Source organism: Takifugu flavidus, chromosome 16 (assembly GCF_003711565.1).
Source record: "Takifugu flavidus isolate HTHZ2018 chromosome 16, ASM371156v2, whole genome shotgun sequence".
Taxonomy (NCBI): Eukaryota; Metazoa; Chordata; class Actinopteri; order Tetraodontiformes; family Tetraodontidae; genus Takifugu; species Takifugu flavidus.
The window spans coordinates 13,606,049-13,629,489 of NC_079535.1; the positions used below are offsets into that span (position 1 = coordinate 13,606,049).

At 49.7% G+C, this 23,441-nt stretch overlaps 4 protein-coding genes across 7 annotated transcripts; 1 reads left to right on the forward strand and 3 right to left on the reverse strand.

Moving 5' to 3' along the window:
* Positions 1-894: 894 nt before the first annotated feature.
* kcnk3b (potassium channel, subfamily K, member 3b) lies at positions 895-10,421 on the reverse strand. Of its 4 annotated transcripts, XM_057012080.1 has the most exons (8): positions 9,834-9,969; positions 4,001-4,372; positions 2,581-2,751; positions 2,279-2,441; positions 1,813-1,953; positions 1,523-1,584; positions 1,361-1,432; positions 895-1,296 (listed from the first exon to the last, which is right to left on the reverse strand). In XM_057012080.1, exons 2-8 carry the CDS (start codon positions 4,246-4,248, stop codon positions 1,170-1,172), a joined length of 984 nt encoding a protein of 327 aa, XP_056868060.1. In that variant the 5' UTR covers positions 4,249-4,372; positions 9,834-9,969; the 3' UTR covers positions 895-1,169. The 4 variants fall into 4 exon arrangements, with proteins under 4 accessions (XP_056868060.1, XP_056868062.1, XP_056868061.1 ...); XM_057012082.1 differs by lacking the exons at positions 1,813-1,953; positions 9,834-9,969 and having other exon boundaries at positions 4,001-4,355; XM_057012081.1 differs by lacking the exons at positions 895-1,296; positions 1,361-1,432; positions 1,523-1,584; ... (2 more) ...; positions 2,581-2,751; positions 4,001-4,372 and adding exons at positions 5,676-8,110; positions 8,253-8,780 and having other exon boundaries at positions 9,834-10,417.
* A 299-nt stretch (positions 10,422-10,720) lies between these two features.
* On the reverse strand, positions 10,721-18,589 carry ezra (ezrin a). The gene is made up of 13 exons (XM_057012074.1): positions 18,162-18,589; positions 16,974-17,057; positions 16,495-16,590; positions 16,122-16,396; positions 15,921-16,004; positions 14,535-14,681; positions 14,129-14,225; positions 13,780-13,943; positions 13,579-13,709; positions 12,821-12,981; positions 12,566-12,658; positions 12,206-12,445; positions 10,721-11,729 (listed from the first exon to the last, which is right to left on the reverse strand). Exons 1-13 carry the CDS (start codon positions 18,171-18,173, stop codon positions 11,565-11,567), a joined length of 1,749 nt encoding a protein of 582 aa, XP_056868054.1. The 5' UTR covers positions 18,174-18,589; the 3' UTR covers positions 10,721-11,564.
* Positions 18,590-19,059: 470 nt separating this feature from the next.
* On the reverse strand, positions 19,060-20,339 carry nenf (neudesin neurotrophic factor). Its single transcript, XM_057012086.1, has 4 exons — positions 20,028-20,339; positions 19,870-19,930; positions 19,581-19,684; positions 19,060-19,385 (listed from the first exon to the last, which is right to left on the reverse strand). Exons 1-4 carry the CDS (start codon positions 20,166-20,168, stop codon positions 19,209-19,211), a joined length of 483 nt encoding a protein of 160 aa, XP_056868066.1. The 5' UTR covers positions 20,169-20,339; the 3' UTR covers positions 19,060-19,208.
* A 356-nt stretch (positions 20,340-20,695) lies between these two features.
* On the forward strand, positions 20,696-23,398 carry pacc1 (proton activated chloride channel 1). The gene is made up of 8 exons (XM_057012083.1): positions 20,696-20,944; positions 21,497-21,608; positions 21,675-21,884; positions 21,957-22,111; positions 22,176-22,318; positions 22,406-22,547; positions 22,636-22,743; positions 22,809-23,398. Exons 1-8 carry the CDS (start codon positions 20,921-20,923, stop codon positions 22,974-22,976), a joined length of 1,062 nt encoding a protein of 353 aa, XP_056868063.1. The 5' UTR covers positions 20,696-20,920; the 3' UTR covers positions 22,977-23,398.
* Positions 23,399-23,441: the final 43 nt, after the last annotated feature.

Here is a 23,441-nt window from a genome sequence, read left to right on the forward strand (position 1 = left end):
GGGTGACCCCATCAGCCCTGGGTGACCCTGTCTGCCCTGGGTGGCCCTATCAGCCCTGGGTGACCCTATCAGCCCTGGGTGACCCTGTCTGCCCTGGGTGACCCTATCAGCCCTGGGTGACCCTGTCTGCCCTGGGTGACCCTATCAGCCCTGGGTGACCCCATCAGCCCTGGGTGACCCTATCAGGGCCACAAAGCTTTAATTGCTGCCTTGTCTTTACTGTCCTTGATTCTCTGCCCTGCTGGGACCCTGGACGGGGGTAAATCCCTGGTAGCAGCCAGGGCGTTGGACACAGCTGAGGTTGCTTCCTGATACTCGCAGCAACTTCAGCACGAAGATGAACCGAGAGGTCAAAGGTCACCGCAACCTTCGATCTGTTGTCTCAAATCTCCTGTACATTTAATTATGTCTTAATTATCTGCTGCATCTGTTATTACACATTTTAATAAACGCAAATCTCATGTTAACGAACCTCAAGAATCGAGTACTTTTTATTGATTCCAATTCAGCATCAAAATACTTTCTAGTCCATTTTAGGCTAAATTAGTGTCATGTGACCACTTTCACAACAACCTTTGAAAATATAAAATATTGAAATATGTGCATGTGAACTAGAAACCATTTTCTCAACCCAAACTAAACGGGCCCCACTGCCCACCCAGAACCGGCACTATAAAAAGGGACAGGGACGGGACACGTAGTGGCTTTCCCATCTTCCCCTTTTGGTTTTGCCCAATATTCACTGGTTTGTTGGCATACAAGTTTATTATTTTAAGGTTTAAATGATGTGGGAATAAACTGACCTCCCATAAAAGTGTCTTGATGAAATACTCGGCCAAAGAGCAGATTAGCGGGTGGGTAGCGCCACCTAGTGGCCAAGACCGGAACTGGACAGACAGTTTAAAGGTTTATTTAACTTGTGCTCATTTTTAATAAGGTTCCTCCAGAAGTGACAGAGTTTATGATGAAGAAGCGAGGCCGTTGCCATGACAACAGCAGGTACTGTGAGTTCTGTGCTACCTCTACATGATCATTGCTCTGCTCGTGCTTCTTTCTGTTAGCTCATTTGCTACAGTTGCATTTAATTAAGAGCTTTTTGCCAAAGTAATTATGGGGTAGTACTGCTCCAGTCTGAAAGAGTGACAGCATATTTGCCGGCTTGTTTCCCCTCAGTGGCTGATCTTGTACACGGCGTCACCGACGTGCAGGACGCCCGTCCTCTTAACGGCGTGCAGCTGTCCAAAGAGGGGGGAGGATTTGTAGATGTGCCTCTCAGACGGTTTGCAAAGACGGTAGCTGTGAAATCATGCAGAGATGTCACTAAAAAACCTTTTCTCCATAATACTGCAGCAGTCTTCACCTTTTCAGGGTTTGCAGAGGCTCCTTCCTGCTGATAACACCCGTTTCAGGGTCGACCGTGGTGAAAACACAGCTGCAAACAAAGACGCACCCGTGCACGTTTAGCAGCGCCCTCGATCTCACACACACTCGCTGCTTGAATAAACCAGCACCGAGGACCTACCGGTCACACGACATGATGCGCTGCAGCCTCACGCTGCCAATCTGGATCTCTTCCCACGAGTCCTGGAAAGAAAGAAATAAGAAAACAGTTGGTTTTTTGAGATGCAGATAAAATTAGTGCACACAGCTCACGCTGAAAAGGCCACAGCATGAGTCAGAAGCAAAGCACCAAATGATCCTTTTACCCACACAGGAGGAGAAAAACAAGCCTCCCAGTCAGAAGCTCGAGTCTCCGCAGGGATGTGGAGTATTTTCTCTTTTACAGTCAGAAGGAATCTGGGTCGTAAATACCTCCTCGAACGCCTGGCAGTCGCCTATGATGATGTTGGGGCGGAAGCGCTCCGCTGTGACGTCCTTCTCCAACCTGCTGTTCAGATCGTCCACGGAGGCCTCGGAGAGCAGCAACACGGGCCCCACATCTGGATACGCCACCTGCTCCGTCAGCACCAGCGGAGGCCAGGGACAACGCTCAGTTCCATTTATATTACCCTCCTTTTCAAGGGGACACTCATCCACACTTGAGTTCATAAGTATTTTTCTTTACTTTAACGTAGAATTTTAATTTTTGATTGATTTTATCTTTGTTAAAATAAATCTGGATCACGAAAAGCAGCCGACAGGCAACAGTGACACCTAGCGTTGTAATTAGGCACTGCACCCCAAAGCTCTCTCATTGAAGCCTCGCGCAGGCGCGTTGTTAGGGGCAACGTGGGGACCTACAGGTGAACAACACGCAGGATGGATGACGGCCACTCACCTGGTACTTTTGGAGGAGGGCCTTGCTGTCCCCGGGACGCCGCGCCTTCATTTCAGGTTCAAAATGCACCAGGCGAAGGTTCTTGTCGTCCCCGAGGTAACGAGCGAGCCAGCGGGACGCCTCCTCGCCACACTCGCGCCCCTGGACATCATCTCCAAACAGTCTTCAAAGAAAAAGAACGACGTTAAACCAGACATGAACGAAATAGTCAAATTATTAAAGAATCTAAAATCAGATGTTAGGAGATTTTAGTCCCGACCAGATCAGAAACCGGTCGAATGAACGTTTGAGCGCTCTCGGACCTGCAGCTGATGACCGGATTCTCCGGCTGGTCGATGGGGAACCGCAGCTCCTCCATGTCGGGTCCACTCAGACAAACCTGGCCGCCCTCGCAGGTCAGAGACACCAGAACCAGGCGAGGTTCTTGTCTGCCCGTCACTGTGTGGCCGTCGGCTGTGACCACCAGCCAGTGTCTGCAAGCACAACGACCAAAGAGGTGGATGCCCCGTCTCATCTGCCCCGGCCTCCTCTCATCTGCCCCGGTCTCCTCTCATCTGCCCCGGCCTCCTCTCATCTGCCCCGGTCTCCTCTCATCTGCCCCGGCCTCCTCTCATCTGCCCTGGTCTCATCTGCCCCGGTCCTCCTCTCATCTGCCCCGCCTCGTCTCATCTGCCCCGGCCTCGTCTCATCTGCCCCGGTCCTCCTCTCATCTGCCCCGGTCTCCTCTCATCTGCCCCGGTCTCCTCTCATCTGCCCCGTCTCCTCTCATCTGCCCCGGCCTCCTCTCATCTGCCCCGGCCTCCTCTCATCTGCCCCGGCCTCTCTCATCTGCCCCGGTCTCCTCTACCCCGGCCTCCTCTCAGCTGCCCTGGTCTCATCTGCCCCGGCCTCTCTCATCTGCCCCGGTCCTCCTCTCATCTGCCCCAGCCTCCTCTCATCTGCCCCGGCCTCCTCTCATCTGCCCCGGTCTCCTCTCATCTGCCCCGGTCTCCTCTCATCTGCCCCGACCTCCTCTCATCTGCCCCGGCCTCCTCTCATCTGCCCCGGCCTCGTCTCATCTGCCCCGGCCTCGTCTCATCTGCCCCAGTCTCCTCTACCCCGGCCTCCTCTCATCTGCCCCGGTCTCCTCTCATCTGCCCCGGCCTCCTCTCATCTGCCCCGGCCTCCTCTCATCTGCCCCAGTCTCCTCTACCCCAGCCTCCTCTCATCTGCCCCGGCCTCCTCTCATCTGCCCCGGCCTCCTCTCATCTGCCCCGGTCTCCTCTCATCTGCCCCGGCCTCCTCTCATCTGCCCCGGCCTCGTCTCATCTGCCCCGGCCTCGTCTCATCTGCCCCGGCCTCGTCTCATCTGCCCCAGTCTCCTCTACCCCAGCCTCCTCTCATCTGCCCCGGCCTCCTCTCATCTGCCCCGGTCTCCTCTCATCTGCCCCGGCCTCCTCTCATCTGCCCCGGCCTCGTCTCATCTGCCCCGGCCTCGTCTCATCTGCCCCGGCCTCCTCTCATCTGCCCCGCCTCCTCTCATCTGCCCATCTGTCATTGTTAGCTAATAAATGTCAGATTTGAGGTTTAAACACTCTCAAGGTCACGTGAACAAGCCTTCATTAACTGTTGTTTGTTTGTGTGAGTATTGTGAGTAAATAACCCCTGTGACGTGCCGCCTCCCCAGGACGGGTCCTAAATGCCCCCGGGGGGCAGACCGGTGCTCCGGCCCCGACGCCTCACCGATCCCGCAGCTCTCCGCTCTTCAGGCCCATTTCCTCACACTCTGCGGCGGCCACGGACGTCGCCTTCCCGGACTTGAGCGGGTGGATGAGGAGCTTCGACACGACGCCCACTCGGACCACTTTTTCAGGCTTTCGCAGATATTTGTAGCAGAGGCCAAAGCCCAGGAGGGCCGCGCCGGCACCGCCCAGAACCACCGCGGATCTCCTGTTCGGGACCAGCGCGTTGAAAAGTTCTGTCGGCTTCATTTTGGACTCGGAAGGACTTTGGACCGCCGAGCGTCCATGTGGAGCGTTCACTGACGGTCGGAAATTAGCGCGCGGCGGAGGTTCGGGCTGTCGTACGGCGGCCGGGAAGCTCCCCGCACCGAATCTGAAGAAGACCAGAGCAAAACTCAGAGACAACAAGCACAATAGCATCATTTCACAAATATGAGGAAACAAATCGCGGAATTAATTAGTTAGTTTTCGTAAACCAGGACGAACGAAAGGTCAAATTAACGAACTACCGTGAATGTACCAAAAGTTTCAGGTTACTTGTCTTTTTCTTTCGAAAAGTGACTTTAAATAATAATTTGCCCTTCATGAAACGCCCGATTGCCTTTTATATAGATGTTCAACAGTTTATTATGAGGCTTCAAAGTGGCCTGTTTAGAACATTAAAGTAATTTGTGATTGACAGCCCCTCATCTGTTCAGGGCCCAGGAAGATTGGGGCCAACCCAAAATTAGGGTTTGATGTCCTTATTTTCCATTTGGGGAATTTGTGTGTTCCATTTAAATATGTGTACTCATTTCAGGGTTTCTCTGTGTATTTCTATGTTGTCACTGATGTTTTTCTGATGTTTGGTTATTGACTTGTGTGGTCAAAGGGAGTTTTAATGCTCGTCTGTCAACGAAATCTTATTTTCAGGATTCTAAATGTCAAAAACTTTAATCTCCAGCGGAATTTAGGGGCTAAATGCCTTTGAGAATCTACAAATTGGCACATATTAGTGACAAGTCATCATTTTTAACCTGACCAGAAGAGCTTGTGAAGAAAGACCTTAGATACGTACATGACCTTCTCAGTGGAACTATTTTGGTCTGTGACAGATACTCAGGAAAACAGCAGATGCTGCACCTGCAGGGGGTCAATATAGGGATTTGTTGATTGGATCCTGCTCGTGTTGCTTTTCTCTGCACATAAATGGCTGATGGAGTTTCACAGGCGAACAGCCAGGCCTTGAGTTGGCCTTTAACCTCTTTACTGTGGCGCAGACGTAACAATACGGGCTGAAACTACCAGAACGTGGAGAAAGTCCTGGTGCACAGGTGCAGGTCACAGGTCAACTGCAGGTCACAGCAGGACTTAATGGGACTGGATTTACTAACATACTGATGTTCAGGTGCTGAATAATTAGACAGAAGTGGCCGTTACTTCCTTAGCATGAGCACTGGTTCCAGTCCACCCCTGCCTGAAGCACCACGAGGAGCAGGAGATGACGGCAACCACAAGCACCAGTGAGTTAAAGCAGCACTTTCCCCTTGTGACTAACCTGCTGTAGGTTGGCCGGAACTGGACTTTAGTCAGAATTCCCAGGGGGACTCCATCTGGCCCGAAGAGCCATTTCTATACATTCAGCAGGCAGCACATGTCGATTAACAGCAGGGAGGAGAACAAATCACACCACTGCACCTGATGAAGCACTTTTATTGTCACTACACACAGGTCATGAGTCTACTCTGCAAATTTCACTTCTGTTAGGAAACCCTCTTTGTGAAGTGTCGTTTTTTAATTAAAGGTCAGCGTTTTCAGGCTTTTTAACACAATATTAAAACATGTGCACACACACTCATGTTGCAGGTTCAAATACAAAAATGTTCAGTAATTTCAAGTACAATTTTCAGATGGCCTCCAAAAGTTCTGCCTCTGGTCAGCTAAAAAAACATCTTTATTTAAAGAGGAAAGACAGAGAAAAAGCTGCTGGAGGCTCCTAAATGAATACAGTACTTGTGGGTTTTCTGGGCCACTTGGTGTTAAACGCGAAGCAGAATGAGGAAACGTCGTTGCTTCAGTGATCTGGTGCAGATAAGATGCATGTTTCTATGTTCGGCGACAGACAGAAGCTGAGCTTAGAGACGGGCTGAGGTGGCACCAATACGGGACAACAAAAGTCCCACAATCCAATCGCATGTTGTGGTTTACTGGGCCAACGTGAGATTGTGGTGTCCAACAACTGGAGGATTAAAGTCCAGAAATGCAAGAAATAGTATCTGGAGGCTGATTTCTTCTCCCCCAGTCAATTATTGCTTTTGTGTTGTAATTATCTTTGACTGACAACCACCTATTATCCATTGTCCCAACACTGAAAAGCTCCTCCCGGCTGCCGCTCCATACTGCGGCTAAAAATAATTTCCATCTCTGGTTTGATCCACGGGAGATTTGAGCCAGCTCGGTGCGTTTCTGTCTGACTTCCGCGAGGCCCCTTTATGCCACAACAGCGGCAGCAGAGCAACGGCTGATAGCTGGGAGTCATTCAAGCCCTGGTTTTCTTGGGGGACCCGAAAGACGTGGTGGTTAGCTGTGAAGGACGTCTCCGTCCATCGGGGTAAAACCATGGAGCAGCGTTAGCACTGATCTGGTGCTGCTGGCCTGGCCTTAAGGGCCAGACAGGAGCAGTTTACTAAGCTTCTGGATGTTAATTGCTGCTTCACATACATTTGCTTTTGGTTGTTCATTGAATTTCTGGTACTTAAGTAAATCCTGCTAGCGCAGATGGCTCCAGGTCACGGAAGAACAAGCTTGGTTACATATTTGCCAAACTAACACACGTCAGAGAGTCAGAAAGCCGGAACGAAGTTAAGTGACAGCTCAGCATTTTGGGAAGTAAACGGACGCTGTTTCCTTCTACATGAGAGGATCGATAACTATAATTAGAGACGCAGGTGCTCCCCACAACACGTGAATCACTCTGCTCTTTCAGTTTGACAAATATGCTCTTTGCTGCATAATCTACTTGGATGGTTGTTTAGAAGCGTGATCTCGGACTAAAGGGTGACCAACGTGGCCAACCAGCGGCCACACACCCTGAAGCCCCCCAGCAGCACCCTGATATCCAGTGACCCTCGGCTGCCTGTAGTAACCCCACGGCCACTGAAAAACTAGTCTTGATGAAACTCTTGAAGAAGAAAATAAATATCCAGCAGGTTCATGCGTCATTATTTAAACATTTCCCAGTTTATAGGAGGGATTTTTCCCCTCCGCGTCAGACTGCAGGGACAATCTGTCCAGAAAGGACCAAGAAATGACAAAAACAGATGCAGCCACTGAGGGAATGAGTCACGGCGAGTTATGTGTCAGCCTTCCAAAGGTTTGGACGGTTTAGATGAGAAAATGGGGAGGTGCTGGAATCGGTCAAAGATATTACGATGGGAAGAAGAAGAAAAGACAAATCAAGTCTGTGAGCCTGCACAGGAGAAGAGACGACGCTACAATTGAGAATTCCTGGAAGTCCAACTCAATCAGCATCTCCAGCATCAACAACTAAAGCACAAAAATGGCACTTCCAGACAGCTGCTAGCTAAGCTCCTGATGGAACCACAACCTGCAGCTCCAGGTGTGGCCCAACACGCCTGCAGATGAAGTCCTCCGGGAGCCAGAAGACACCTGACAGCTGACTGAAGACCACGTTGCATATTCACAGACAGATATTTAAATAAGGGATTGCTGAATTCACACTTTGTGTGCTCGCTGCTTTTGCACGTCCTCCTGTTGGTTTACTCAGATTATAGCACCACAAATATCTCCTTGCAGTCATGTCTTGGCTGTGCAGACTGCCAAGAATCTGTTGTCCCCTTGGCAGCGTGGACGTAATGTGTTGTGCTGCAATCTGCTGCATTGAAAAGGCTACACGGAGCTGCGTCTCTTAAACATTCGTAACGGGGAGAGAATGTGTAGGCCTGTTGTTATGGAGCTTATGCTAGAGCACTGACGTGGACTGCAAATGCAGCCTGTTGACAGGGGCTCCATGTAGTGAGGACAGTTACTGTTCTGCTGCATGTAGGCATCAGAGAAGCTCAGCTCCGGGGGGATCATAGCTGGTGTGGGGTCCTGCAGCTTCTCCTTGCTCCTGTACCACAAACATGAGCACAACGTCTGGAAATGAAGCACCTCGGTGTAGGCACCGTTGGAATCTTTTGATTTTGCGGCGTCCTCTGCTGCGAGCGTGGACGCAGCCGAGGCTGGGACGGGTAAGAGATGAGCTACCTCACCTCTGGGGCTACTGACGGACATTAAGGCTCGCTGCTTGGCGTCCCTCCACTCGTCCTCCGTGTTCATGGTCAGGAATCGGAGCACCACCAGGTTCAGGAACGCTCCGATCACCGTCAAGCCCATCAGGATGTAGACAAAGCAGAAGGCCACGTAGCGGGGGTCGTTCTGCAGAGCGTTGTCCCTCTGCAGAGCCACGTAGTCTCCAAACCCGATGGTGGTGAGCGTGATGAAGCAGTAGTAAAAGGCGTGCAGGAAGCTCCAGCCCTCACAATAGGAGAACGCCACAGCTCCCACACACAAGGTGCTCATGCATGAGAAGAAGCCCACCGTGACCATGTTCCTCATGGAGACCTCAGTCCGCTGCATTCCCAGGCACTGCTTGGCTCGGTGCAGCAGGTACCTGACAAAGGTGTTGATCCGCTCGCCGAGACTCTGGAACATGACCAGGGTCAGCGGGATCCCCAAGAGGGCGTAGAACATGCAGAAGATTTTCCCTGAGTCGGTGCTGGGGGCTGCGTGGCCGTAGCCTGAGTGAGAAGTGATGAGTCCCGTTATTGTGAAGGTCAATCATGAAATGGTTTCAGGGGTTTGGCAGAACTTAACCAGTAAACCCACTTTAACGGTTTAGCAAGGGTAAATAAAACAGAACAGTTATTTTTAACTCCAAAAATTCCAAAAAGCCAGCATGACCAGGGTGTTCTACTCACAGTGAATGCATGTGCACGTGTTTTCGAACCGATATCCAAAACCAACTGATATTTATGGAATAAATAATGTGTAACTACATCATATGATAAAGCAAATGTAATTTTGTTATATGTAACTTTAACCAATTGATGCTGTAATGCACCTTTAAATGGGCTCATTATGACAAATCAGAAATAAGTGGCAAATTTCCCAACATAATCTTTAGAAAAATAACATTGCTCAAAATATAGAATCTAATCCTTAGAGGTTGAATAAGATTTGGCCCCATCTAGTGGTGATTATGTAAAAGTTGTCAACCTTTAGGTTGGAAACGGATTTTTCCAGGACTCCGTCCACGTATCTTCCACAAATGTGCTGCTAAGCTCTAAAAATGATGGAGAGAAACGCTGAAAGGGGAAATAGAGACCTCTAAATGTGGAACCACAGCGGGCCGGCACCCAGGGAGGGGGGCCGCGCCACTCTTTAGGTAAACCCTAGGAAATACACACCTGAGCCCTGACTGATGCGTTCACCTGTGTGCTTCGGACTGGAGATACAACGCTTCACTCCCAGGAACTACTCAGGTCATCTTAGCTTTTGTGGTTAACTAATTCCGCTCTAACAAGGAAGTACTAGTGATGGAGGGTTTGGCTGAGCAGACTACCAGCAGGTTAAACACTCCGCCTGAAATCATTCACAAACATGCAAGTGAACAATAGTGAACATGTGGTAGAATTCACCCTTTGGTGGAGGTGACTAGATGGCTTTAGAACACATCCGATATGAAGCGCCTGTACTCCGCCGGAGTAGAGCGGTAAAGCTTCTACCGATACAAAAGTTATCAAAATGTGCGTGCGTGCGCGTGTAGGAGCCAGGGAGGTAAAGCTGCTCACCTATTGTCGTAATCACAGTGATGGCGAAATAAAAGGAACCAGCGAACTTCCACTGCACGCCCGCTTTGTGAGGTTTGAGCTGCAACACGACGTGTTCCAGCTCCTCGAAGTTCTCTTTGGTCAAGTTGTATTTGCGCAGGAGCTCCGACTTCCTGGCGTCCAGTTTTCTCTTGTGGTTCTTCTCCTGCTTGGACTCCAGGGTCTCGAACACGGCCGCTCCCACCACCAGGTAGGTGAGGATGCTGATGATGAGGGCGAGGGTCCGAGCGTTCTGCCTCTTCATGGTGACAAACAGCCGAAGCGCCGGTGAGGAGCGGAGACAGCGACCGTCTCTTGACGCGCTCTGGATCCGACAGCGGGGAGACTTTGGAGAGGGAGCCGTTCTCTCAGAACCACCCCCACGTCACAGTTGGGTTGCTACTGAATTTGGACTATTTGTCACCGACTTATATTTAGATCCACTGAAAAGGAACGCAGGGCAATCCCACAGACGGCCAGAGGCAGGTTTCTCTGTGCTGCTTCTCTTTTCGCCCGAGGTCAAAACAAACTGGATCTTCTCCGACTTGTCCTTCCGCAGATGTGTTCCAGACTCAACAGCTAGTCCAACTATTGCTTTCAGGCTGATACATGTGTTCATTCGCAGATAAAATATTTACTCAGCAGCTATTTAAACAGAGTTGCTCGACTGGCTTCACAAGTTGTCTGGCAACCCAACAGATAACCAGCCTTTCCTGAACAAATATTTCAGTCACATCCCCTCCAAGATGGTCGGGCAGATGTGATGCGTGTGCAGAAGATGAAAAAGAAGCCAAATTCAAAGGAAACGTGTGGGGTCCTGCTTTGATGGCTGGTCCCTTCGGCTTTGATCAATAAGACGGGACAGATCAGACGTTTCACTAGTAAGACTTTATTTCTTGATCTCTGTACACAAAGACGCTGATGAGTGAAATGAAACATCTGACATTCCTTTTACCCCACCAAGCAGGTCATGTGACCGCTGACGTTCGTCTGCCTGTCAGCAAAACAACAAAGTTGTGAACGGATTTAAAAGAAGTTTTCAGGGCTTTGATCATAAAGCAGCCGCCAGCGTTACGTAAGAGCTACGCAGTGGTGTTCTACCGGTGTGGGTCAGCATGTGGGGGGACGAGCGGCTTGGTGGAGGTTCCACGTCACTCTGGAGGCAGAACCAGACGACACCGTTGCACAACCACAGCTTGCTGAGCAGAACAGAACAACACACAGCTGGGAACATGGGAAAAGGGCTGAGATTCTGGGAAAGAAATCAACACGAATAAGATCACTTCAAATCACGATAATCTCAGTCGGACTCAGCAATATTAACATTTATTGAAGTTTAAAATCTAAGATCTAAGGATTTGTGTCATCATGTTTTAAGGTTGAACAGAAACTCTGACCACGCTAACGGGTCCACATATTTAACGTGCACAACTCATCTTGAAATCAGCGATTAGCAATAACGATTCTTTAATTCTACTGGTTCATTAAATAAATCTGGGTGAGTTAAAAGGGCAACATCTTGCTTTGGGTGGGTTTCATCGGAAGGCAGCAGGAACACACCGGGTCCTGATCCCTTCTTATTTGGACTGAACAGAACAATGGAGATGTTTAGGTGCACCAAACAAAAGTGTTTTCAAGCTAAACTTGAACCAATTAAATAAAACGTGTGGAGCATTTCTGGGGAGCAAGCGGATCTTTGGGTCTGAAGGGTTTCTACAAGGCCTCGAACTCGTCGATCCTCTGCTTGGTGTTGCCCTGACGGATCTGCCGCAGCGTCTTGTACTTGTCTCGACCGGCCTGGATGTTTTTAGCATGGAGCAAGTCGTTCTGGGTCTTCCTGTTCTCGTATTGGGCTTGTTCCAGCTCGGAACTCAGGGCCTGCGGACAGGAAGAGATTCCAGTTATGGATGCAACGTCCCCAAGAACACACCCGAGACTGAAGCGTCCGAATCTCTGAGGTCCCCAGGAAATGAGGGAGCTCAGGAGAAGGTGGTGGGGGAGGGGACAGAAGGGGACGTGCTGACGTTTGTTAGAACATAAAGTATTTGGACGCATCTGTTAGAACCTACGGCTGGTTTGTTAAATATCGACCAGAAGAACACGTAAAATGGAAACTGACAGAATAAAACTGATCTCCTGCAAATGTTGGAAGTGATTGTGGGCCAAGAAACTCAAGGTCTAATACTTTGTTGGTTGAAGGTCGACTCTCTTCTGCATAGATGTTCTGCAAACATCTGGATGAAACTGGAGCCTCAACCTCCATGTGTGAAGGAGCAGCTTCCCTGGCCGATGACAGGTTCTTGATCTCCCTTCATACATGCTTTGGGATTTCCCCCCTCAGCTCCTCATCTCACCTTCAGTTTGTCCTGCAGCTGCTTGTTCTTCTCGGCCTCGGTGAGTCGCTCCTCCTCCATGTGGTGGTTGCTGAAGTCCTGCGTCTGCAGCTCAGCGCTGTAGGTGCTGTTCTCTTCGCTGTGCTCGTGGTCGCTCTCGCTGTCGGAGGAGGAAGAGGAGGAGGCGGGAATGGAATCAGCTCTCCTGACGTTCTGCAGCTCCTCCTTCGTCCTCACCAGATTCTCCTCCACTTCTGCAACCTGGTGTGAAGAGAAGGGGTAAATTCATCCAAGCAGATCTCCATGTGGGCTGAGCCCTCGAGGGACTTCTTTCAGTCCTCTGGAGTGAACAACATCTTTGGGTAGAAGGTGTTTCATCACCTTGCTGTGCCACGACTCAGCTTCTTCCTCTTTGGACCTCTTGGCCTCCTCCAGCAGACTGATCTTCACGCTATACTCGGCCAACTCGGCAGCCTGCAGATGGGGACGGGCGTGGAACATCTCAGAATATGTGCTCAGCTCTGACACGTCACCAGTCAAGAGTAGTAAATCCTCATTATATCTTTGGATCAAATGATCCCTTTTGACCTAAACCTGCTGAGCTCAGCAGTTGTTCTCACGACTCTGAGCACTCACCAGCTGCTCCTGGCTCCTCAGCTGGTCCTCAGCTTGCCTGGCCAGCTCCTCCTTGGCGATTATGGCCTCCATCCTCTCAGTCTCCAGCCGGGCCGCCTCCTGCTCGGCTCTCCTCCTCTCCTCCTCCAGCCTCATGGCCCTCTCCAGCTGCTCCTGAAGCTCTACGGGAGGACGACAGCCACTAATATCACGTAAATCTGAATATTTGTTGTCATTTCTGTTTCTTTTTAGAAAAATAAATGTGCTTTTGGAGAGTGAGGGTTCTTCTACCATTCTCCCATTATTTACTGGTGCTGACCTCGTGTGCAGGTTTTAATAAAAAAAATTTTTTTTTTACAACCTGAGATTTTAAGAGAAACTAAGACTTTGAGCACCAGTTCAGCACTTTTGATCCTCTTCTTTTTAAGGTTCCTGCTGTTCACGTCTGTGTTTGAGGCAGATAAATAGAGGAGGGCAGTGAAGCCTTAAAGCCCCCAGAAGCTGCAGACGTCACCAGGAAACAAGAGGAGCCTCACCAGCAGGAAGCCTGAGGAACGTCTGGAGTTCATGTGAACACCAACACCTCCAGGGTCTGCGTGTTTAACGTGTCAAACTTGTGTACAGTCTCTGATCTGAGCAGATCAGATCAGATCAGATCAGATCAGATCAGATCAGATCTGAGCAGATCAGATCAGATCAGAGCAGAGCAGATCAGATCAGATCAGAGCAGATCAGATCAGAGCAGATCAGAGCAGATCAGATCAGATCTTGTGCCTCACCCCTCTCTGCTCTCTTGGTTGTTTCTTCATACTCATAGAGCTTTATCATCAGTTCCTTCTTCTCTTTCTCTACGTCGGCCTTTTCTTTCTCGATGGCCTCCCTCCTCCTCTTCTCACTCTCCAGTCGATCCCTGTGGGACGGAGATCTGTTAGCTGCAGGATCTGAGCCCTCCCACGGCAGCAGAGTAAAGCCCAGCGTACCTCTCCATCTTCTTCTGCAGCCTCTCTGCTTGGGCCTGAGCCTTCATCTGCTGGACCTCAATGGTGTCGGGGCTCCGGCGGCGTCGGTACAGCTCGTGGTTCCCCGTGCACATCTGCATGATGCACTTGTTGACCCGCAGTCGTGGGACAACCAACACGAAATCCTTGGAAAGGAAAAGAATTTTGGCCCACGTATTTCCAATAATATGGAAACGCGCATCAAACGCTTGTTTCTGAAGCTGCTTTTAGCATCTGGTCAGACCTAAACCTTCAGCCTCTCATCGTCTTCTCATTCCACCTGAAACCTTCAGTCTCTCATCGTCTTCTCATTCCACTCACACATACTCACATTAGCTTTCTTATCCAAGGGCTTGATGGTGAACTTCTTGTCATTAAATGAGACGTTTCTGATTTCACTCCAGGGGAAGCCGATTTTGGGCGTCAGCCTAGAAGGTGAAAAAGTTCGATTTATTCATCTCAGGTGTCAGAAGTTTGATTGTTCCCAAATTTAGAGGCAGATTGAAATAATCACGTGGAAACTTGTAGCACAACCAGGGGAATGAGGCCAACGGCCTCTTCAAAAACAGCAGCCACGCGGTCAAACGCGCTGTTTCAAAACCTGACCAACGGGAATAGAACCCAGCGGAGGTCAACGACCGCACGCCCGTCGCCCTCCCGAGCACGAGCACACAGAGGACCATCGAGCCGCGACCCTCCGTACAGCCCAAACAGTGAATGATGTCAGAGAGGCTCACTTGTCCTGCTTCCCGTAGACGTTGATGCCCAGAGCGTCGACCCCCAGCCACAGGTCCGTGCCCTTCTTGTTCTTGATGTCAAAGTAATTGATGCCGTACATCTCCAGGTCCTGGGTGATTTTCAGGTATTCGGTCATTGCCTCTTCCCTGTCAAACACAGACGGAAGCAAAGTGTTGATTTAAAGTGTGTGAACTAAGATGCCAAACTGCGGTCACGAGCCTCAGCCTTTGCTCTTCAACACCGGGATTTAATTACTGATCATGGTGTCACTAATCACAAGTTTCTCCTTCAGGTTTCAAGCCAACAATTACTGACACAACAAATCTAAGATAATCTGATCACAAACACTAATGAAGTTGGACACTTCCTGCTCTGAGTTGAATACAATAATTGTTAGTGCAAGTAAAACAACTTCTATTGATATGATTTAGTGGAATCATCAACCACTGAATGCCTTTCAATGACTCACTGCTGCTCTTCCAAAAACACCAAACAACAAACACCCACATGAATAAATTTAGCTTAAAAAAACAAACAAAAAACCTTAGATTTATGTACCCATTTAATACATTATACAAACGGAAAACATGAATTAATTTCTGGTTCAATTTCTTTGCAACAGCTCCTCCTGTGGTCATAAATGCGAATGACAGGATCGCAGAGCTCAAGGGCAAAAACGGAAGTAAATACAGGAAGATGTGAGGGTGAGGGTTAGGAGGGTGAGGGTTAGGAGGTGAGGGTGAGGGTGAGGGCGAGGGTGAGGAGGGTGAGGGTGAGGAGGGTGAGGGTTAGGAGGGTGAGGGTTAGGAGGGTGAGGGTGAGGGTGAGGGTGAGGGTGAGGAGGGTGAGGGTGAGGAGGGTGAGGAGGGTGAGGGTTAGGAGGGTGAGGGTGAGGGTGAGGGTTAGGAGGGTGAGGGTTAGGAGGGTGAGGGTTAGGAGGTGAGGGTGAGGGTGAGGGTTAGGAGAGTGAGGGTGAGGGTTCGGAGGGTGAGGGTGAGGGTTAGGAGGGTGAGGGTGAGGGTTAGGAGAGTGAGGGTGAGGGTTAGGAGGGTGAGGGTGGGGTGAGGGTGAGGGTGAGGAGGGTGAGGGTGAGGGTTAGGAGGGTGAGGGTGAGGGGTGAGGAGGGTGAGGGTTAGGAGGGTTAGGGTGAGGGTTAGGAGAGTGAAGGTGAGGGTTAGGAGGGTGAGGGTGAGGGTGGAGGGTGAGGGTTAGGAGGGAGAGGGTGAGGGTTAGGAGGGGAGGGTGAGGGTGAGGGTGAGGAGGGTGAGGGTGAGGAGGGTGAGGGTGAGGGTGAGGGGTGAGGAGGGTGAGGAGGGTGAGGGTGAGGGTGAGGAGGGTGAGGGTGAGGGTGAGGAGGGTGAGGGTTACCAAACCACGTCACTCACTTGAGCATGGCTCCATGCTCTTGGTGCCAGACCTGGATCCTGTCCTCCCACTGTTCCTTGGAGAGCCGATGCTGTTCCAGCACCCTGAGGGGAACCAAGCCCAGAAGTGACGTTACAGAGGAGTCATCAGCCATTGCTGCTGTTAAACACCAGCATTACACCTCTGACCTTTGACCTGGACTAAACAGAAACTCAGCTTACCTCCTTGGCAACAGGCGCTCTGATGAAAGGTAACCCGCTTGATGCTTGGACTTGTCGTACTCGCCGTACTTGACCTGGACGGCGTACGAGGCCAGAAGCACGGCGGTCTCCGGGGGACAGTAGATGTCCTCGGACAGGATGTTCTCCTTCACCTGCAGGAAAAAAAGCCTCTTGGTGATGTCCTGGATCAGCTCCTCAGCCGCGTCCTCAGGGTAAAACTTGACCCTCATCTTGAGCTGCAACGGAATCTCCTTCTTCATGTCCTGAGACATCACCTGCAGCGAACAGGCAAAAAAGGTTGGAGCTTCTAAATGGATCAGAACCAATCAAGAATCTAAGTGTTCTGCTCCTCCCTGCTAAAACGCAGACTCACCTTCTTGTCAGGATTCAGCCAGGAGGTCGTTCCTTTGACGTCCATGTACTGGAGCCCAAAGTACCAGGTCTCCCGCAGGCCGATGGTCCGAGCAATCTGTCACGATCAGTGGAAACTCGTCAACACTGAAGACAATGTCCCAGGATGAAGCACACTAATGTGTGCGTGTGTGTGTGTGTGTGTGCGTGTGTGCGTGCGTGCGTGCGTGTGTGTGTGTGTGTGTGTGTGTGTGTGTGTGTGTGTGTGTGTGTGTGGTGTGTGTGTGTGTGTGTGTGTGTGTGTGTGTGTGTGTGTGTGTACACTGCTGTCCGTTCTATTCAGCTGCTTTAAGATGACACCTGTGGTTATCAGCAGGGATGGGCTAATTACTTTCAAACGAGCAGATTCTCTCTATTACGTAACTGTTCGTGCTGATGGGACCAAAATTAACGTAGAAAACACACAAGAATCACGAAAGACGCATCTGCTCCTGCACTCACCTGGTCGAACAGCTGCTTCCCTGTGGTGTTGGGCTGGAAGGAAAACTCCAGCTCTGCGTCCATCGTAGTGACGCGCACGTTGACCTGCACTCAACAAAACCCCAAAACATGTTTGGATGAATGTTTGGATCAAAATGGCGACGTTTAACACGCCTCAGTAAAATAAGCAGGTTTTGTGTGTCAGGCGGTTGTGAAACTCCTCGGTGGAAACAGCCGAGATGTGTGGATTGTTCATAAACCATAATTGCTTGCTATCTAATCAGACTTTGGACTATCCTTGGAAGGCACCACAAGGTTGCACAGATGCAGATTTAAATGTCACAACAGCGACGGGCTGCCAAGCTGAATTCAGCCCTGCAGCTTGTGCAGCGTGAAGTGGCTCAGCCACAGGAGACAGAACGTCTTCATGTTCTTCTAAAACCCCTGTGGAAGCTGCGGGGCCTCGGCCTGCAGGCCAAGCTAGCAAAAGTTACACAATCCTTTTATGAAGTTAACCTGAAGCACGCCCCAGGAGTCATAAAGATAAACCCGGTGAAACCTGGACAACTGAAACTGGAACATTCATTTATGGAACAGTCCCTCCTTTAATGATCCTCTACCTTCACTAAGTTCTTCACTTCCTGTGGCTGCATTCCTCAGAATTAGTCAGAACTGTTTCTGCAATCATTGACTCTGCTAACTGCATTAATGGGAGCAGCCACCCTCCACAATCAGGTGTTGAAAAGTTGGGCCAGAGACTTTGTCAGATGTGGATCGCAGCAGCGTTCCTTCATGGAGGCTCAATAAAAGCACCAGTTGCCCATGTTGCCCTTTCTTATCAGCTTCCTGATGCTCAGCACTTGGCTAACTTCCTCACAACTTGGGATTTGTGACCAGGAAATGAATGAATTTCATCCTGGGGAGGTGAATCTGATGATTCGAACCTGTGTGACAGTGTCAGTGAGGACGTGGGTGAAGTCACGGTTCAGTTCACTTAAATCCCGGAGGAACCAAAGCCTCAGGGTCAAACTCTGCCTGTGGCTAATGAGTAAAAGCCAAAAAATGGAAGCTTTAAAACAGCTCCCCAGCTCAAGGCTGCTTCAGACGGAGAACAGATCACAACGTTGGAGGCTAGCGTGAAGGTCTACAGCGAGGAGAGCTCAGCGCTTTAACGTACGTCGCGGTCACGTGTAGCTGAAGAAGTCTTACCGTTTTGGGCATCCTGGCTCAGGGTGGCGTGAGCTCCAGCAGAAGAAGGTGTTTCCAGGCTGAGCGAGGCTGCAGTGAGCGATCCCAGCAGGACATCCACCTGATAAAGAACGCCGCTCCGCTCTCGCTGGCAGGCTCAGGGGCAGGGCCGGCGCCCTTTGAACTGGGCTTGTGGCTGGCTGGGCGTGACGTGGGAGGCCGAGCTTGAACAGACTCGTTAGCGCAGCCACCACTGGACGAGGCGCACAGCTCCACCCAAAGACGCCACCTAGCTCAGCCCCTGGAACGCTCCGACCTTTGATCGGAGAGCGGAGGTTATATAGGCCGGACGCACTATTTGTGTCGCTGTTTGGCGGCGACACGAGTGAGTCACGGGCTGCTGCGAGGGGACCGAAGCCGACCTCCAGACAGGACACAAGGATCGCTCTAGAAGCTGCAGATCTGTGCTCATAAACCTGCCGACGCTGAAAACAACAGCGCTCCACCATCACAGCTGATTTCATCTGCTGGTGGAAGAGCAGGACACAAAGAGAACGCTCTTTCTCGACTGTGTCAGGGTTATAAACCTCTCTTCATATATATTTACTACATATTTACTGCTGGTAAATATGCCCATCTGACCAAATGTCAATAACCCATTGGACCTGCCTGCTGCTTCAGTGCACACAAGTCTTGTGATTGCAGCTTTTTTAGCTCGTGTTCGTTAGCTAATGGTGTTCTGCTGCACGCAAAAAATGTAAATGTGCATTAAAAATCCCACATTAAGAACATGTGACCCTGCGGGAGTGTTGTCGATGTGACACCCGTATTGTTCCGGTCACTATAAAACAAGTCCCCTAATTTCTTCTTAATGCTCTGAGGTTCCCTGGAACAGCGAATGAAAGAGTGCACAAGGATCTACGCACACACGTCTACACGTTTATTATTCCTTTAGACATGAACATTGTGAGGGAATAAATATAGTTCCAGTTCAGTCAACAAATGTGTTTCCATCACTAGTTTTCAAGGAACTGTCAAATCTTCAGGAACAATAACCCAAAATGAGATTTAAAACTCATCTTTGATCAGAAAATGAGGCTGGTCCTCCGGCTGGAAGGCTTTGTTGGGACTTCCGTCTGGATTGAGTATGCGGGATGCTGTGTAACCCACGATGGGGTACTTGGCTTTGTAGGTGCCTTCAAACACGCTTTCCAGAGATTCCAGCTGCTCTTCAGAGAGGCCAGTCTGCAGATGGAGGACTTGCTGCTGTTAGCTGGGAGGACTGGGTGATGCGACGCAGCGTTAGCAGCCACAAACGAGGGTGTTAGTCAGGAATTCACAGTCAACACTGAGTCAGGTGACCAAGCCGCTCCACCACCATAAGTCACCATGTCGACGGTGTGTGTGTGTGTGTGTGGGGGGGGGGGGGGATGAACTTACCACATCTGACGTCAAGTCTGATGGATCCAGCGACATCTTAGCGACGGCCCGAGTGGAGTCCTTCCCCACCAGGACGTTGTACGGTGCATCTTTCCCATAAAACTCTGCATTTATTGACATAATTCTGGTTAAAACTTTATAGTAGTTTGGATATTCTCAGCCAAATCACGTCCTGCTAATGATTTAGGAGAATTCTAGTGAGGTGAACTAAACATTTGAAGGGTTGTTTGAAAAAATGAATCCTTTTTATGGAGTAAATCATGAGATGGAGGTTGAACTTTCTATTTACCTTTACCCCCAGTGACATCAAACACCGCTCCTTTTACTGCCATATAAATGGGCTTTCCCTCCTTAGACAGGGCGTCGGAGGAAAAACAAGGGAATGAAGACATCTCATCAATACCTGATATTGATCAAAGACGCCCGGAAGCCGAGCAGGATGCTTACCTCACTTCCGTCGTAGGTCTGCAGCTCCTCCTCGGTGAAGAGGCGGACGGGTCGACTGGAAGTCCTGGACATCAAGGTAACATCTTGGGCGACGGCCGTAGAAACAACAATGAGCAGAATAAAACTTGTCGCCGTTGCCATGGCGCGGTGATTGTTTGCGCGAGTTTGACGCTGGACCCACTTCCGGTTACCTTGATCCCGCCCCCGAGTTCATGCTGCATTCGAAGTTTCCGTAAATTTTGGCTTTTTGGTTCAAAATTGTAAATAAATTAGTCGAAACAGAGGATCGATTTATATCTCCCAAATAGGTCAGTTTATTTAAAATCTTTTATAAAAGTACGACGGAAATTAAAATTTTGCTTAAGATATATGTAATATTGATTGTAGATTATACTTTTAATCAGTGTCAGATCGGCCTCTATGTTGCATTCACGCGCTCCCATCCCGGCAATAGCAGCTTAGCACTAATTTAACTGTAACTTTTAAAAATTACATTTGTAAAATCTTTTAATAAGACTGTAACAAAATGAATGATGTACTAAATCACGCCTAATTTGCTGGAGAGAAGACTGCGAAACAAAGAACGCCTGAATGGATGCGTTAATCCGAGATAGATGGGATCAGCTTCCTCAAGAGGGAAGGAAACCAGGGACTCGCGTCGAGGATCCTCACTCCTCCTGTTGGATCGCGGCCCGTCGGTGGAGCTCAGGGGACGGGCTCTGCTCCGAGTGTTGTGCCTGCAAAAGACCTCAAAACTCCGCCAAAGCTCGTGTCGTGGGGATGGTGTCCATGAAAATGTCCTGCTCGGTCCGTGGAAGAAGGTCGGAGTCGCCGGAATAGCGGAGCAGCCCTGCTCGTGTTTGGTTCCCTAAATACAAGCGAGGGAGGAAGGAATGCGCAGGAACTCTTACCGAGAGGTTTGACCTTTTCTGAAAACTGTCAGTGTGGTTTCAGCTTGTCTCTTCCTCACAAACGTATTTCAGTCAACATGGTCCCAGCATGGCTGAGGTCAGCCGCTCTCCGAGGTCATGTGATCGTTCAGCTGACTCCGCTGTTTGTCCCTGAAACTTTCAGATCGTCCTTTAAGTGTCCGAAATATTGGACAAACAATCATTAAAGGCCACAAAACAGGATTCTCCCTAATGAGATCCTCCTTTTGGGGTAAACAGGGTTAAATAGGCGCCGATATGAGGGATGAGAAGTCTTTAGACACACACACACACACACACACACACACTAATCCTGCTTTAGTTTTGATTTTGAAATTTGCTGAATCATCTCTTTTCCTACAACTCGTCCTGCGGACCAGCAGAAATGCTAAACACCATTAAAATGTGTCGTTTGAATAATGGAAACGCAAACAAAGGTTGTAGTTTCGAGCCCGCGGCTGTGCGACAGGAAGCTGGATGAGTTCCGGAGGCCTGGAGACACAACTGTTCTTTCTGACCCGCTGCTCTTTAACGCCACAGTTCATCGATGAAGATGACGTAGACGACGGCAACAAAGACGTCACGAACTGTTTTGATGATGTCATCGACAGCCCGGAGGAAGTGGAGCCGAACGACAGCGCGTCGCCGGACGGTAACCCTGCGCCGCGTCTCACGCCGCTCACGCGTCTCACTCACAGGCTTTAATCTTTGCTCACAGATGACAACAGACAGGAGAGCTCCCGATCGCGGAGGTTCAGTAAACTGTGCGTGAAGAACGTCTTCACCGTCCTCCTCATCCTCATCTACCTGCTGCTCACCGCGCTGGCGGCGTTCTTGGCCTACCAGACCATCTCTGAAGTCCTGGAGAAGCTGAAGAACCCCGTCATGTCCGTCACCTACCAGGAGGTGGACTCCTTTCCACGACCAGGTCTGTACGGACCACCTCAGCGGGCGGCGCCTGCTCCCACATGATCCCTGATGGGCATTTCCCCGTGTGCAGGAATCGCTCTGTATCCCGGCAACGCTCAGCTGTTGAGCTGCAGTCACTACTACCACAACGACATCCCCCCTGTGGTGGAGCCGGGCCGGCCTCAGGAGATCGACTGTGTGGTGACGGAGGTCACCTACGTCGGGCCCTTCTCCAGTCAAGGAGAGGTTAGCGCTCAAAGAGCCTCCGTTGTTGTTGTTCGGACTGTCTGTTACATTTTCTGATGGACAGAAACGAGCTCTGGTGGTCCGAGGCCCGTCTGAAGTCCGAAGTAAAGAGATGGTCTTCATGCAGTTCAGCTCTAATGAGACAGGAGAGGACTTCAGCGCCATCAGCTACATGATCTTTGCTGATTTCACCGACTTGATTGACAGGTGAGTCCACCGAAAAGCTGGTAATTGTTTTTAAATGGTAACCTGACGACAGAATGTTTGAATGAACGCGCTTTTCTGGCCTTCTAGTCAGAACAAATCAAGGTTTATGGGGGAATGTGAGACCAACTGCTCCAGGTGGACCTTCTCTGGAGGCTTCAGAACCTGGGTCAAGATGTCTCTGGTGAAGACGTTCGGGAAACAAAATGACTCCGTGGAATTCCGTCAAGAGGTATTTCCCCTCGCCAGAGTGGCGCCGCCGTACGTCCAGACGCCGCACGGTCGCTAATTGAACTTGGTTAATTGTGTGATTCTTCCAGTCGGCCGTGGTGAAGTTTAACGACCGCCGTCCTGCGGCAGAGCAGATCAACCAGCTTTACTTTGCTGTTTTCCAGTGGCGGGATCCTTACATACAACAGAATAAGATGGTGAGTTTTCCTGGCTGCATCGTCTCCTGTCGGAGCTGTAAAGCCGGTTTTCTCCTCCCAAACAGATCGTGACGGCTAATCCCTGGAGCTCCATCGCCATTTTATCTGGGGTTTTCATGGCTCTGTTCAAGGCTGCTAATTTCGCCAAACTCACCATTCAGTGGATAATCAGGATGCGTAAGAGGCACCTGAGGAATAAAGAACGGGAGCTGAAGCAAGTCACCGATAACTGAGCATCACAAACGCGCCTCATCATTTTGAAGAGGAATGATCAGGTTGACTAGTTTGGGGTTTTCTTACTTTTCAGAAGAACTCTTGCTTTTAAAAACTGTTTTAAAAGCACAATGTATTATTTTGTCATCTTAAAGGGAATGTTACTGAATATTATGTGGATGTTTGGTCATTACTATTTCTTAGACATATAACATGTTACAAAGACGTTTAAATACTTAAATAACTCAAGGAATGACACCGCTGCCTTTGTTCTCACTGATCTTCATTTTTGCTGCGATCAGAGAAAATCAATGTGTATCACTACTCTGAATGTTATTTGATCTGAAATAGTGTTCATCACCAGATTTGCTTTTTTGCAGTGTATCACTGAATCTGTTTCAAGTAAATTTAATTTAAAATAATAAAAAATCCTCTTTGGCCATTCTCCTTTTATCTTATTGTAGTTTTTAGGTTACTTCACGGAA